Here is a 12,647-nt window from a genome sequence, read left to right as displayed (position 1 = left end):
CATCCTCGCCCTTCTGCCTCTGTGGGGTACTGGGGCCCCTGTGCCCTCTGGCAATGAGGTTATGGCACTCTCTCTGACTCTGTTCTCGCTGGTTTCTTAGGTGCACTAAGCTTCCCGGCTGCAGGGCACCACAGGACTGAACCCAGCAGCTCTGGAAAGGGCTTAGGATACTCCGCATCCTAGGCCCCAAGAAAGAAGGGACAAGAGGACCATTAAAACTTAGAGCACTTTAGCATCCAGCTTTTTATTAAAGCACCATTGAAAAGTGTCCCATTGTCATTTTACCTACTAATTATTCATGGCTGGGAGCATCAGAGGAGACGGAACTCCCAAATTCCCAAGGGTCTCTCCAGCTCACAGAATTTCCAAATCCTTTTTAAAAAAAAGACTTCAGGCTCCTCTGTCCTCATGCCAGCCAAGGATCCCTAAAATAATCCACCAAATTTGAGGTCCCAAGAGTCCCCTTCCACCCGAAATGAGTGTATTCTGAGTGGATGCAGGGGCGGCAGGGACTCTGGAACGACCCTGCAAGCTGGCCGCTCACTGCCCCCCACCGCCCTCTCCCAGACTCCTCCTTCAGGTACACAGGCAGCCCCGACAGCCTGCGCTCCCGGGCGCCCATGATCACCCCAGACCTCGAGAGTGGGGTCAAGGTGTGGCATCTGGTGAAGAACCACGACCACGGTGACCAGAAGGAGGGTGACCGGGGCAGCAAGATGGTGTCTGAGATCTACCTGACCCGGCTACTGGCCACCAAGGTAACTCCTGCTCTGCCCACGCCAGGGAGGGCTCTTCAGAGGGGTATGTCCCGCCCCACCTCAATACAGGGAGGACTGGAGTGTGTCCTTCAGGGGGACCCATGCAGATGAACTGTAGTCCAGGTCCCTGGGCAGGGCTTCCGGGGGATCAGGCCACTGCTACTCTCCATGCTTTGGCAAAAATAGCAAACATATCATTACCTTCTGCCCACTATTTGAGACTACGGATATGCTTCAGAGGAGCGGCTCTCTCCTCTGGACCCCTTAACCCTTAGGGAGATATCAGGGTTTCCTGCTGGTGTTAGCAGGACAGAGATCCAGCCTTGCACCATCATTGCATTTTCTTCCCACTTTTGGCCACAATGGGAAGGGAAGGCAGAAAGGCCTGGTCCTGCCGGTAATCCCAGGGAAGGCTCCCTCTTCCCCATCCCATCCCGTCCACATGACCCCAAATGTTGGTGGAAGTGAGGCACCATCTTCTAGCCTTCCTAACAGAGAACAAAATATGGCTGTAAGTATGGAAATCACACAGCCCATATCTTCAGGCCAGGCTGGATTTCAGATCTTTCCCCCACTAACCCTATGTCATTGCTGCTGGAACTCTAACACAGGGGCATCCAACTTAGAGCTCTCACACTTGCTCCCGGAAGTGGGAGCAAGAAGTGTCCACTTTAGCTTTTCCTAATATGCTCAGCAAACGAAGAAGAGACCCACAAAGAGACACCAGAAAAGGCTGGAGGTTTTATTGAGCCTTAGAGGTGTGACATGAGCCCAGGCTTGTCCCTTCCCCAGAGATCTGCCAAGGCCCACAGGGCCAGGGCTGTGTCTGGGGGGTTCTTCTAGACCCCTCACCTGCAGCCCACACTCCAGACACCACTTGTGCCAGGACACTGTATCTTAAGGCTCTTCACGCCTCCCTGTCAGACCCTCCACGGTCCCGCCGTGCTCCTGCCAGAAGGCCCCTGGCCTACCAGCCTGTGTGCTCTCGTCCACCCACGGGCAGCCTGCACTCAAAGCCCTTCCTGTCTTCCTGTCGCAGGCCCAGAGTCCACAGCCACCTGGCGTGGACATGGGCATAAATTGGCACGTGGCTGCAGGTTGGAGGAGAGCTTCCTCCCCAGGATCCACAGTCCCCTCCGTTTCTCCCACCGCCCGACTTACCAGCAGTGCTCTTCCCCGCCCCCGCCACACCGCTCACACAGCCTGGCATCCCAGACAGATTTCCAAGGCAGGATGGGTCCAAGGCACCATCTGGGATGCCCGTCTGCTGCTGCCTGCATCCCCCGCCCTCTGTCTCACTCTCCCCCTCCGCTTCCCCAGGGCACCCTGCAGAAGTTCGTGGACGACTTGTTTGAGACCTTGTTCAGCACTGTGCACCGGGGCAGCGCTCTCCCCCTGGCCATCAAGTACATGTTCGATTTCCTGGATGAGCAGGCAGACAGGCACAGCATCCACGACACAGATGTGCGGCACACCTGGAAAAGCAACTGGTAAGCCCCAGGGAAGCTCAGCGGGAGATGTAGCCTGGAGAGGCCTGGAACTGTGGGGGCCGGGGACCCGCCGGAGACCCTGGGAGATGGGAGGGCAGCCTGTTCTCAGCTGGGGCTTGAAGATCCGAGGCTCCTAGAACAAATAGTGCGCATATGCTCTGCAGAGCCCACGTGGGCCACACGCTGCCTGCGCCAAGTGGGGCCCGCCTGGCATGAGGCCTGGCATCAGGATGCATGCTTGAGCTCTGCCCTTTCAGGCTGTGCTCATTCCCCAGGAAAACCCTCCTCCCCTGACTCTGAGACCTCTGGTTCTCAGGAGAGGAGAGCTGGGGGAGCCTAGGCAAAGAGCTGCATTTGAACCCTGCAGCAGAGCTTCAGAGCCAGGCATTGCGGGGCGTTCTGAGTGGGGCAGAATCCAAGGCACTTCCTGAGATGGGGAAGCCCTGAATTAAACTTAGCCTCTGGTAAGGCTGGCCAGCCCTGGGGAGGGAGCTCGCAGCTGCTGCAGGCTTGAGCCCACTGACTGTGGGGATTTCATTGCAAACTTGATCTCTTAAGGCCAAGTGATTACCCCAGCGCCGTAGCTTTCAGGAAGCAGCAGGCTGAATGTCCCACAGGCATGACTCTCTTCCATTAAGTCACCTCCCTATCCCGACCAGCAATGGGAGAAGCAGCTCCCTCAGGCCCCTGGCATGAGGCTTCTCCCTCCGGGGTTTTGAACCTGGACCGCAGACCAAGCTAAAGACGGGCTTTCAGGTCAGACGGGGCCTGGCCAAGAGCCGAAGTCAGAAGGCTTCCTTTGGGAAAGAGCTCAGAGAAGGGAGAGGGAGGTCCAGGCATTTGGGTTGGGCAGGCAGCCCACACAGCTGTCTGGAGTCAGCGGTCTCCTCAGAAAACAGAGCCGGCACAGATGGGCACAGGCTGTTATTTGGGAATCAAAAGTCCTAGCAACCAACAAAACACTTTGGAAAAGGCCAGCCCCGTATAGTCCTCAGGGCTGTGGTCACTGAGCCCTCCTGCGTCTGCAGCTTTGATCGCAGTGGAGTGAGATGGAGAGGCTGGGGTGGCCCGGGGTGGGGCGCCCACAGTGCTCCGTGCCAGGCCCGGCCCTCCATCTGCACCCCAGGGGCGGGGTCGCGCTGTCTCTTTTGCTTTGGAGGATGCCCAGCCCAGCGCCGGGAGTGGGCAATTTCGGGGAAGTCAAGAGAAAGTTCTGGGTTATTCCCATCTGTGCACCTTCTTTGTGCTGGCATGGAAATGCACTTCGCTGGCACTGGGTGGGGAGAGAGTTTGCTTGTCCAGACCTCGAAGAGCAAATGTCCAAGGAAAGACTATGAGAAGCTCCCCAAAGCTGCCAGAGGAAGAGGGGGGACACAAGAGATGGGTCAGCTCAGCTGAGGCGGCTCCTCCCAGGTTGCAGGGGAGCGAGAGCTGGATCCCGGTGCACTTGGGAGGACAGGCAGGAATCCTAGTGGCAGGACTTGGGGTGGGCAAAGCGGATCTTGCCCAAGACCTGCGACACTTGGGAACACTCGGGGTGCATGGGAGTCGAGAAGATGAGGAAGGGGAAAGGAGGGGTGAGCGAGGCGCAGGAACCATCATCTCAGGCTGGAAGGACAAGCCGGAGGGCAGGGCTCGCTCCACAGAGGAGGCAAAAGAGTTAAGGCCCAGGAGGCAGCTGGGAGAGCAGGCAAAGCTGGAAAAGGACCGAGAACAGCAGCTGTTCCGGTTTTGAAGGAGAGTAATCGGGCTTATCCGCCTCATGGCCTCAGGAGCAGAGAAACGCATTCTCCTCTGCTTACAAATTCCCGAGCTGCAGGAGGAAGTCTCCTAACTACTCAGCAGTCCCTCTCGGGCTGGGAAAAGCCCGGCAGCCAGTCATTCCCAGGATACCAACAATGGCCTCCTCCTGTCCCTCTGCGCCTGCCCACAGACAAGAACGCCCCGGGGAGAGTCCTGAAAGAACTTCCCCCAGGGGAGCCCGCTCCTCTGCCCAGCCGGCCGCGGGGCCAGCCCTGGGAAGTGGCCCCTGCCGCGGGGCTGGGCGGGGACGCAGGTGGAGCCCTTTGTGCCCGCTCGGAGGCAGCGCCCAGGGCTGCCGGCTGCGTCCTTCCGCACAATGGCCACCGGCACTGTGGAGGGACGCCGGGAGCCTGGTGGCTTTGTGTGAGGCCCTGAGAAAGTGTGCTGTCCCCTGTGCTTGGGCTCCCTGGGGGCATGGAGGCCTTTAGAAAGGACTGCCGGGGGGGGGGGGGGGGGGGGGGGGGGGACAGAATGCACCCACGCCCACCGCTCGCTTGTTAGAGGTGGGGCAGTGTCCCGTTAGGGGACAGTGTGCTCTGCTTGGGTTACATTGGCTGGACCCCTTGTCTGCAATGTAATGCCCTTGCCCCTTCGGGTAGACAGTTGGACGTTCGGGGGCGAGGGGAGGAATATACTGCATCGTGCCTTCTCTAGTCCACTCTGACTTTCCCCACAGCCTCCCTCTGCGCTTCTGGGTGAACGTGATCAAGAACCCCCAGTTTGTATTTGACATCCACAAGGGCAGCATCACAGACGCCTGCCTCTCCGTGGTGGCCCAGACATTCATGGACTCTTGCTCAACGTCAGAGCACCGGCTGGGCAAGGACTCCCCCTCCAACAAGCTGCTCTACGCCAAGGACATCCCCAGCTACAAGAGCTGGGTGGAGAGGTCAGTATCATCCTGAGGACAGGCCAGTGTCCCTGTCTCCCTGCCTATCCCCGGCCCTGCTCCCCTCCTGCTTCCTTGCCCACACTTCCTGTTGTGAGGACAATGGGTGGCTTTGTGCCCTTGGAAGTCAGATGACTGTCATCCTACTTACCATACATAGCACACACTAAGCAACCGGCACTATGATAAAGATTTTATATGTATCAGCTGGGCACGGTGGCTCACGCCTGTAATCCTAGCACTCTGGCCAACGCAGGAGGATTGCTTGAGGCTGGGAGTTTGAGACCAGCCCAAGCAAGAGGGAGGAGACCCCATCTCTACTAAAAATAGAAAAATCAGCCAGGTGTGGAGGCACATACCTATAGTCCCAGCTACGTGGGAGGCTGAGGTGGGAGGATCACTGAGCCCAAGAGTTTGACGTTGCAGTGAGCTCCGATGACACCACTGCACTCTAGCCCAGGAGACAGAGCAAGATCCTGTCTTAAAAAAAAAAAAAAAAAAGATTTTGTATGTATCATCTCATTAAAATGTTCAACAGAGTTGTAAAGCACGTATGATTATAATCCACATTTTACTGATGAGGAAACTGCAGCACAGAGAGGCTAAGTAACTTGCCCGGTGTCACACAGCTAGCAGGTAGCAGAGCTGGGATTTGAACACAAGAACTGTGTTCAGACTCTGGGCTTGTAACCACTCTGCTGGGCGCAGCAGTCAGAGGCTCTTAGCCAGACGGGGTCTCCTAAAGAAACTCTGGCCTCAGGTCTCAACCTCAGCTTGAAGCAAGAGGTCAGAGGAAGCCACATCAGAAGAGAATGAGGGAGGCAGGAGCAACTGGGGACTCCCAGTGCTCCCAAGGGCCGTGGGGCCACCGTAGGTGTAGACAGATGTTTGCTGAGTCCCCCCATCAAGGCACCTGTCCTGTCCACGGCAGATACTACGCAGACATCGCCAAGCTGCCGGCCATCAGTGACCAGGACATGAACGCCTACCTCGCGGAGCAGTCCCGCCTGCACGCCGTGGAGTTCAACATGCTGAGCGCCCTCAATGAGATCTACTCCTACGTCAGCAAGTACAGCGAGGAGGTAAGACGGGGCGCACCGGAACCCGGCATGCCGAGAGCAAGGCAGCTAAACAGGAAGCCTGACTCAGTCCTTAAATGACAATAGACAGCAATTCAGAAAACACATTTGTGGAGTCAAAAGCCCATGAGCTCAGAAATCATTAGCATTCCTTTATAAGGCAGCCCAACCTCTCCTGAGTCATTGAACCCTTTCTTGTACATTTCATTGTCTTTCACTCTCTGTGCACCCCCTAAATAACACTTTTAATAATTTAATTGTTTTTCAGTTCAGAGTGTTGTACGACGGATTTCATTTTTTTCTTAAACAATGCATCAAACTATTCTTTGCCCTCGGGCAGATCCTGTCAGTCACGGTTCAGATAGACAGGTGGCCTCAACGCTAATAGACGTTGACTAGGGGCGGCTTCGGGAAAATACGCGTCACCTATTCACGTGGCACCAGACAGTAGGAACAGTGGCAGCAATGGTTAACACTTGCATAGCACTTCCTGTGTGCCAGGTATTGCTTTAAACACAACATACATACATACATGTACACGTATGTATATGCATGTGTATGTATATTCATTTAATCATCTCAGTTATTTAAGGTTGCATTCCTTAAGGCAGAAGGGGAAGGTAGACAGAAGGGTGAGTGAGGAAGGACTCCGGGAAATGACGTCTTCCCCACCTTTGTTTTTGTTCCTCAGCTCATCGGGGCCCTAGAGCAGGATGAGCAGGCCCGGCGACAGCGGCTGGCGTACAAGGTGGAGCAGCTCATCAACGCCATGTCCATGGAGAGCTGAGGGCAGCCTGGCGTTTCTGGGTGGAGGGACCCATCCACGCGGCCACACGGGGAGTCTCGGAAGCAAGGACAAGTGAAGGGGATGAGGCCCCAGAGCTTGCTGCTCCCTGAGAACCCCACCTGGGGAGAGGGGAGGGCCCCTCTCCCTCCGCCAGCCAAGTTTCGTCACAGCCAGTTCCTGCCGGGAGAGCCCGTGGGTGTCACCCATCCCCGGCGAGAGCCAGCGGGGAGCCGGGCCAGGAGGAGGTGGCTCTTCAGGCTGAGAGGCACGTGCCACGCACGGCCCTGCCTCTGTGACTGCTGCTTTGCATGAAACTCATTTGATGTATATTGGGAAAATAATGAGAACTTTATTTAATTTTTTTTAAGAAAAAGGAAAAAAAAAAACAGAAATAAAACAAAAAGCCGCCCTGTTAATCCCGTCCAACTTTTGTTTAGTTCTGATTTCGGTCTCCCTGCCTTCTTTCCCCGCCCCTGCCTCCTTCCTTGTTCAACTCCTCCTGTTCCCAAATGCCACAAAAAGCCTACCAAGAGGTGCTGAGGGAAGTTGCAGGGAAAATGATTGTCTCCTTTCCCTTGAAATTAAAAAGAGAGAGAGAGAGAGAGAGAGGGAGGGAGAAAGAAGAGGAGAAGAAGAATGAGCACAAGTTCACACCAAACTCTTCGCAACAATCAAGGCCAGTAAAGCCTGATCTTTGCCGCAGCCGGAAGAGCGAGAACTGCAGAACTTTCCCGACTGCAAAGCCGTCGCGCGGCTCCACCTGGCTGACCGGAAACTGAGCTTTACACACCTCACACCTGTATGTTCACATCTTGAGAGGAGACACATACCTAGATAGCACCGATGCTTTTTGCTACTGCGTTTTGTTTGCTTTATTTAATCCCAAACCTCAACAGAGGGGGAGCTGGTCTTTGGTACTATTCGTTTTAGTTTCCCTGAAGTTACTCTCAGAAGCGGGTGAGGTGGGCCTCTCCCAGACCACATACCTGGCCTCCCGGAGGACACTGGGCAGCTGTGCCCCACATCAGTCCTTGTCATAGACGAGGCCTCCTGGAGAAGTGGTCCGGAGGTGAGGAGGCCGGGCCTCCGGGAGGTTCCCTTTGGGAGCTGATCTGGGAACAGTGGTGTTTGGCTTTGCATTCCACTCCAATCTCCCAGTGGTTTCTGGCAATGACAAAGAAAACAAAAATCAAACACTGTTTACAACAAGCAATACTTGAAGAGCATAGGTTAAAGAAGCTGCAGTATTTATTATGCTTTCTTTCTTTCATTCTCGTGCCTGGAGAGGGGAGACGACCCTTCGCTCATATATGGAAGCTCCTGACCGTCTGGGCCTAAGCACTTCCCCGGTAGCAGTGACTGTGCCGCGCCTACGCAGCCGCCTTCTGCCTCGCTGTCCGCCTCTCCTGGACTTGTGGGCTGGAACGACAAGAGGACGGTTTCTCACTGCGCCCCTTTCCTGCTCGCTCTCTGTCTGCTAATGACACCTAAACCCGTGGATGGCCAACCCTCCTGAGAATAGTCCCCCGACAAAGAGACCAAAGCCCCACGCCTAGGTCCAGAGGCCCCATAGAAACCAGTGGGAGTCACCCGGAGGGAAGCCCTCGGTCGGCATCAGGACCATGGTGACAGCTGTGAGAGTGTCCAGGCCACCCGTACTGGCACAGATCCAAGCAGCCAGCTCCACCTTCTGTGCAAGCAGCATAGGAGTTGGGGTAGGAGGACAAGAGAAAGGCAAAGGGGAGAGAGTGGGGGAGGCAGGAGAAGAATTACCTCCCCTTCCCACTTTTCAAGGGGTCGGGAATCCCAGGCTGTCATGCTTGGAAGCTGGGCCAGCTCCCCCAGGAGACACTGGACCAGGGTCATTTCCTCTGTAATTAACTCTAGGCCCCAGCTCATCCCTGCCCGGCTTTACCTCCAAGCAAATCCGACTTCCACAGGCTCTGCTGACCACATGCGATTCCCAGGAAAGGACTGGGGGCGGGAGCGCGAGGGCTGGCTCCCATCCTTGGCGTGTGGCTTTGGATCACTGTCTAACCACACAGCAGACGTCGCCTGGGCTCCTCAGCTCCAGTTTCCTGCCTGAATGCAGCTGACAAATGGGAATAGAAAAGCATTCAGCAAAATACTCAGGAAACTTGCTGTTTTCATTATAATTCACAACCAGCCATGCCAGGGCCACTTTCTTCTGATAATCCACTTCTGTTAAAGTTTCTCGGGTCCTATTAATAGCCTGAAAGAAATACTAACGACTGGCCTTCCGCGCTGAGCCAAAGTGTTCGCTCTGCATCGCACCCGAAGCCTGTCGGCGCAGAGCCCATCATTTATGGAGATGGAAGGAGAGGAGACATGGGCGAGAAGGATGTGAGCAGGAGACTTTGTGCTACTGTGAAAAATTCCAGCCCACCCCATTTTGCTCCTGAGCTCTGTCTGAATGAAGGTTTTCTCATCACCCTGCCGCTCAGACCGGCATCTGGGCTTCCCTCCACCTGCAAGTAAAGGGAAGTCAGACATCTCCGCAGCGCCTGCACCAGCCCTTCCCTCTGCATCTACCTGGCATCTCCCAGCGGCTACTTTTGGTGATGCTTCACTGCCCCTGGCGCTTCCCTGCAGGTTTGTGGAGAGTGTGGAGAAGGACGGGGGACGGCCGATTGAGGGGCCAAGAGGGAAGCGCCCAAGCCGGCTGTGAGTGGGCTGGCCACCTTTCTCAGGATTCCATGAGACTTGGGGAACTTGGGCTGGCAAAGGAAGTGGCACAGGGGCAGCCTTAAGGAAGGAATTAAGAAAAAGGAAAACTCAGCTGGACTCAAGCCAGGCCATGAGGGTGAAATGGAGCCGGGCCCCCTCTCTAGCTTCCCACCTGTCCCTCTTCCACACCTCTTGGCTTTGGCCACCCAGAACCAATGGAGTCCACACCCTGTGGAATGAATGGGAGGAGAGGGAGTGTGTCTTCTCCCCGTTATCCAATTTGAGGATATTTTGACCTTGTGTAAGGAAGAAGGATTAAAGCCACAGCCCCTCCCCACAAGAAGCTATCCATCTTGTGGGGAGGCAGAGAGAGAAGTCTCTCTCCAAAGTCTACCCTGCTTTGCTTCGTTTCATGAATCTGCATAAGTGACAATGCTCTGGAAAAGGACAAGGACCCCAGAGGGTGCTTGGCAAGACAGAGGTTGCTAACAGACAAGATGGAGAGCAAGTCCCTACAGCTGGACTCCGCTGCTGCCTCCCGCCCTCGGTGTGGGTTGGGTGCTTCTGTGTCGGCCGTCCTACCTCTCTCCACGGCGTGGCTCTCAAAACCATCTCCCATCCCCCACTGGCAGAGAGCTCCCTCCTTGCAGAGCACGGATCAGCTGTTCCGCTCACTGGAGGAGGGAACAATTTCCTGCATTCATTCATTCGGGGAATCTTCTTGGGCAACAACTGTCTGCCAGGCACTGCTCTAGGTATAGGGAAAATAGCAATGGCGAAGACCAAGAAGATCCTTCAGCTACTTTGTATTGTTTAGGCTGCCGCTTCCTGCCACCAACTTCGCAGGCTCAGTTCTCCTCCCCTCCCAGCAGAGGACACCACTTTTGTAGGGAAGGAGGTCCAGCCAGGGAAGCGGACCAACCCAGCTGCCTTACCTTCTCCTGGGGACATTCCCCCAACAGAGAGAGCCAGTCGTGTCTCCCGCCGCCGTCCCTTCTGGCGGCTCTTCGCCTGCTGCTTGAGCTCCCAACCTTCCTTCAATTCCACCAAATGAGGACAAGAAATAGCAGTAAGACCCCTGGCCCTGCTGAGCGAGGAGCAGGAGCAAGGGGTGCGTGCATGCGGTAGACGAGAAACTGTCTGGGCGGAGCAAACAGGGAACATTTAGAAGCCTCTGGCTGATGAATCTCCAGGTGCATCCCAGCAGCCACACCTGCCCCCGTTAACCTGCTGCCGGTGAATACGGAGCCAGCAGCTGCTCTGGGGAGGCCGACTGTTGCCAGCCACACTGTGGCATGCCAGCAACTCCCGGGGCCTGGACACGGACGGGAAAGAATTGAGCCTCTGTGGGACTCTGTGGGGCTCTGTGGGTGAGAAAACGCCAAGTGGTCTGGTTGACACAGGGCCGTGGGAACAGGTCCCATGGGGCCCTTAGGAGATGAAGTTCAGGGCCGTCTGATGCCTCGTGTCAGGAACGTGCTTTGAGGAAATGCTGGCATCCTTTCCACTACGCAGTCTCCCTTCCCTGTCTCCTTCTTCTCCCAGTGTCCCCAAAGTATGAAGTTTTAGCGCCTGGGGCTCGGCGATCCCTGCAAATAAGGATAAAGTTGCACTCTTGGTATTTCTAAGCAGTACCAGGGGGGAGTCCTGAGAGACAGTCACCGCGGCTTGTCAGACAGAGCCTTAGCCCAGTAAGCAAACTGGAGGGTCCTCAGCCTTTCGTGGACACCCACATCTCATCCTCCTCACCGCAGGGAAGCCCTCCCTTCCGACTGAGCTGTCTCCTTTCTGCTGCAGGGCAGCCTGCCCCCTCCTGCCCCAGCTTCAAGGAAGGTGGGGCACCTTCTGGATTTCAGCCACAGACCTCACCTTGACTTTGCCCTCCACACTGGCATCAGAGGTGGAGGGCGTGATGGAACATGGTCCCCAGCAAACAGAGCAGACGTTCTTGAGTGTGTAGGGAAGAGGGGACAAGCTCTTTATACCGTGAGACTAGGGCCCTGAGCCTACCTGCCTTTCCCCCCAACTTCTCCTACTCAAATCCACTCTTCTTGACACACTGGAATCTGTATTATATATATTTTTAAGAAAATACAATGATGGTTGTCTGGTTTTGTTGTTTTTACAGGTGTTGTGGAATAAAAACTGTAAGAAAATTAAGTATTTAAAATGTTCCAATAAAACGGGGTTTTTTTGTTATTCTAATATATTCCTGTGTACCTATTGTAAATATGAAACACGCCTATTTTGCAAGCCAAGAACACAATTTCTACTGTTGTTATATATAAATAAAGTTTACTGAATAAAAAAAAAAACCTTAAGCCTTCAAACAAACCTGATTGTTCAGCAACATACGCGCAGAATAACATTTCATGGGCATGTTTAAGAAAGGTACTCACGGACAGATGAGCTAAGTTGTTTTGAGGAGGTTCTAGAATTCTCTCTGAAACCAGAGCATCATCATCATCATCATCATCACCATCACACACACACACACACACACACACACACACACACACACACACACACACACACGCTGTTCCAGCTTGTACCAGCAGGTGAACACTGCCCCCTAGCTACAAGACCCCAGAATACAGCTGTCCTCCACTGGAGGCTGCCCTTGTAGACTCTGCAGGTTGAGGACCCTTCCCAGGGGTGAAGTGAGGTCTCAGAAGAACAAGGAGATCCACTCCCAGCCCTTCCTGAGAAGTACATGCATTCATTTGTACAGAGCATGTATTAAGCATGGCCTGGCACTGCGGCAAGAGCTGGGGCATAAAACAATAAATGAGGAAGGCATGATCCTCATCCTCATGGGTGTTTCAGTGTGATGAGAATCATAAGGATTCTGAAAAAGGAATGCTGCAGCCGTGCATTGGGAAGGATTTCTATTGTTGCTTCTCTTTTATTTTCACTGGAGTGACGAAAGGTACATCGAGGGAACAATGCCAGATAGCATGTGCTTCTAGACCCGGCCCAGGCCAGCGACAAGAGAGAAGCCCCCGCCTCAGGGAGGAAAGCAGCTGGGCTGACTTGGGGTCAGAGGCAGGAGACACTTCACAATCCTGCAATGAGGCTTAGAGGTGGGGAATTGAGCACAGGACTCCCGAGCCTTGGACTCCCTCTAACCTGAGGAGGCCTTGCCCCTGCCCT

At 54.9% G+C, this 12,647-nt stretch overlaps 1 protein-coding gene and 1 long non-coding RNA gene across 2 annotated transcripts in view; one reads left to right on the top strand and one right to left on the bottom strand.

Moving 5' to 3' along the window:
• PLXNA2 (plexin A2) overlaps positions 1-7,222 on the top strand; it is a 201,949-nt gene extending 194,727 nt beyond the window's left edge. The window contains exons 28-32 of the mRNA XM_045536127.1: positions 568-758; positions 2,079-2,248; positions 4,728-4,940; positions 5,872-6,022; positions 6,711-7,222. Of these exons, the coding sequence (XP_045392083.1) occupies positions 568-758; positions 2,079-2,248; positions 4,728-4,940; positions 5,872-6,022; positions 6,711-6,806 (821 nt within the window). The 3' untranslated portion in view covers positions 6,807-7,222. The remainder of the gene's footprint in view (positions 1-567; positions 759-2,078; positions 2,249-4,727; positions 4,941-5,871; positions 6,023-6,710) is intronic.
• Positions 7,223-7,314: 92 nt separating this feature from the next.
• On the bottom strand, positions 7,315-11,095 carry LOC123626898. The gene is made up of 3 exons (XR_006731061.1): positions 10,077-11,095; positions 8,722-8,898; positions 7,315-7,970 (listed from the first exon to the last, which is right to left on the bottom strand). It is a non-coding gene; the product is annotated as an uncharacterized LOC123626898 (long non-coding RNA).
• Positions 11,096-12,647: the final 1,552 nt, after the last annotated feature.

Source organism: Lemur catta, chromosome 23 (genome assembly GCF_020740605.2).
Source record: "Lemur catta isolate mLemCat1 chromosome 23, mLemCat1.pri, whole genome shotgun sequence".
In the NCBI taxonomy this organism is placed as follows: Eukaryota; Metazoa; Chordata; class Mammalia; order Primates; family Lemuridae; genus Lemur; species Lemur catta.
This window is presented reverse-complemented; position numbering and strand designations above follow the sequence as displayed.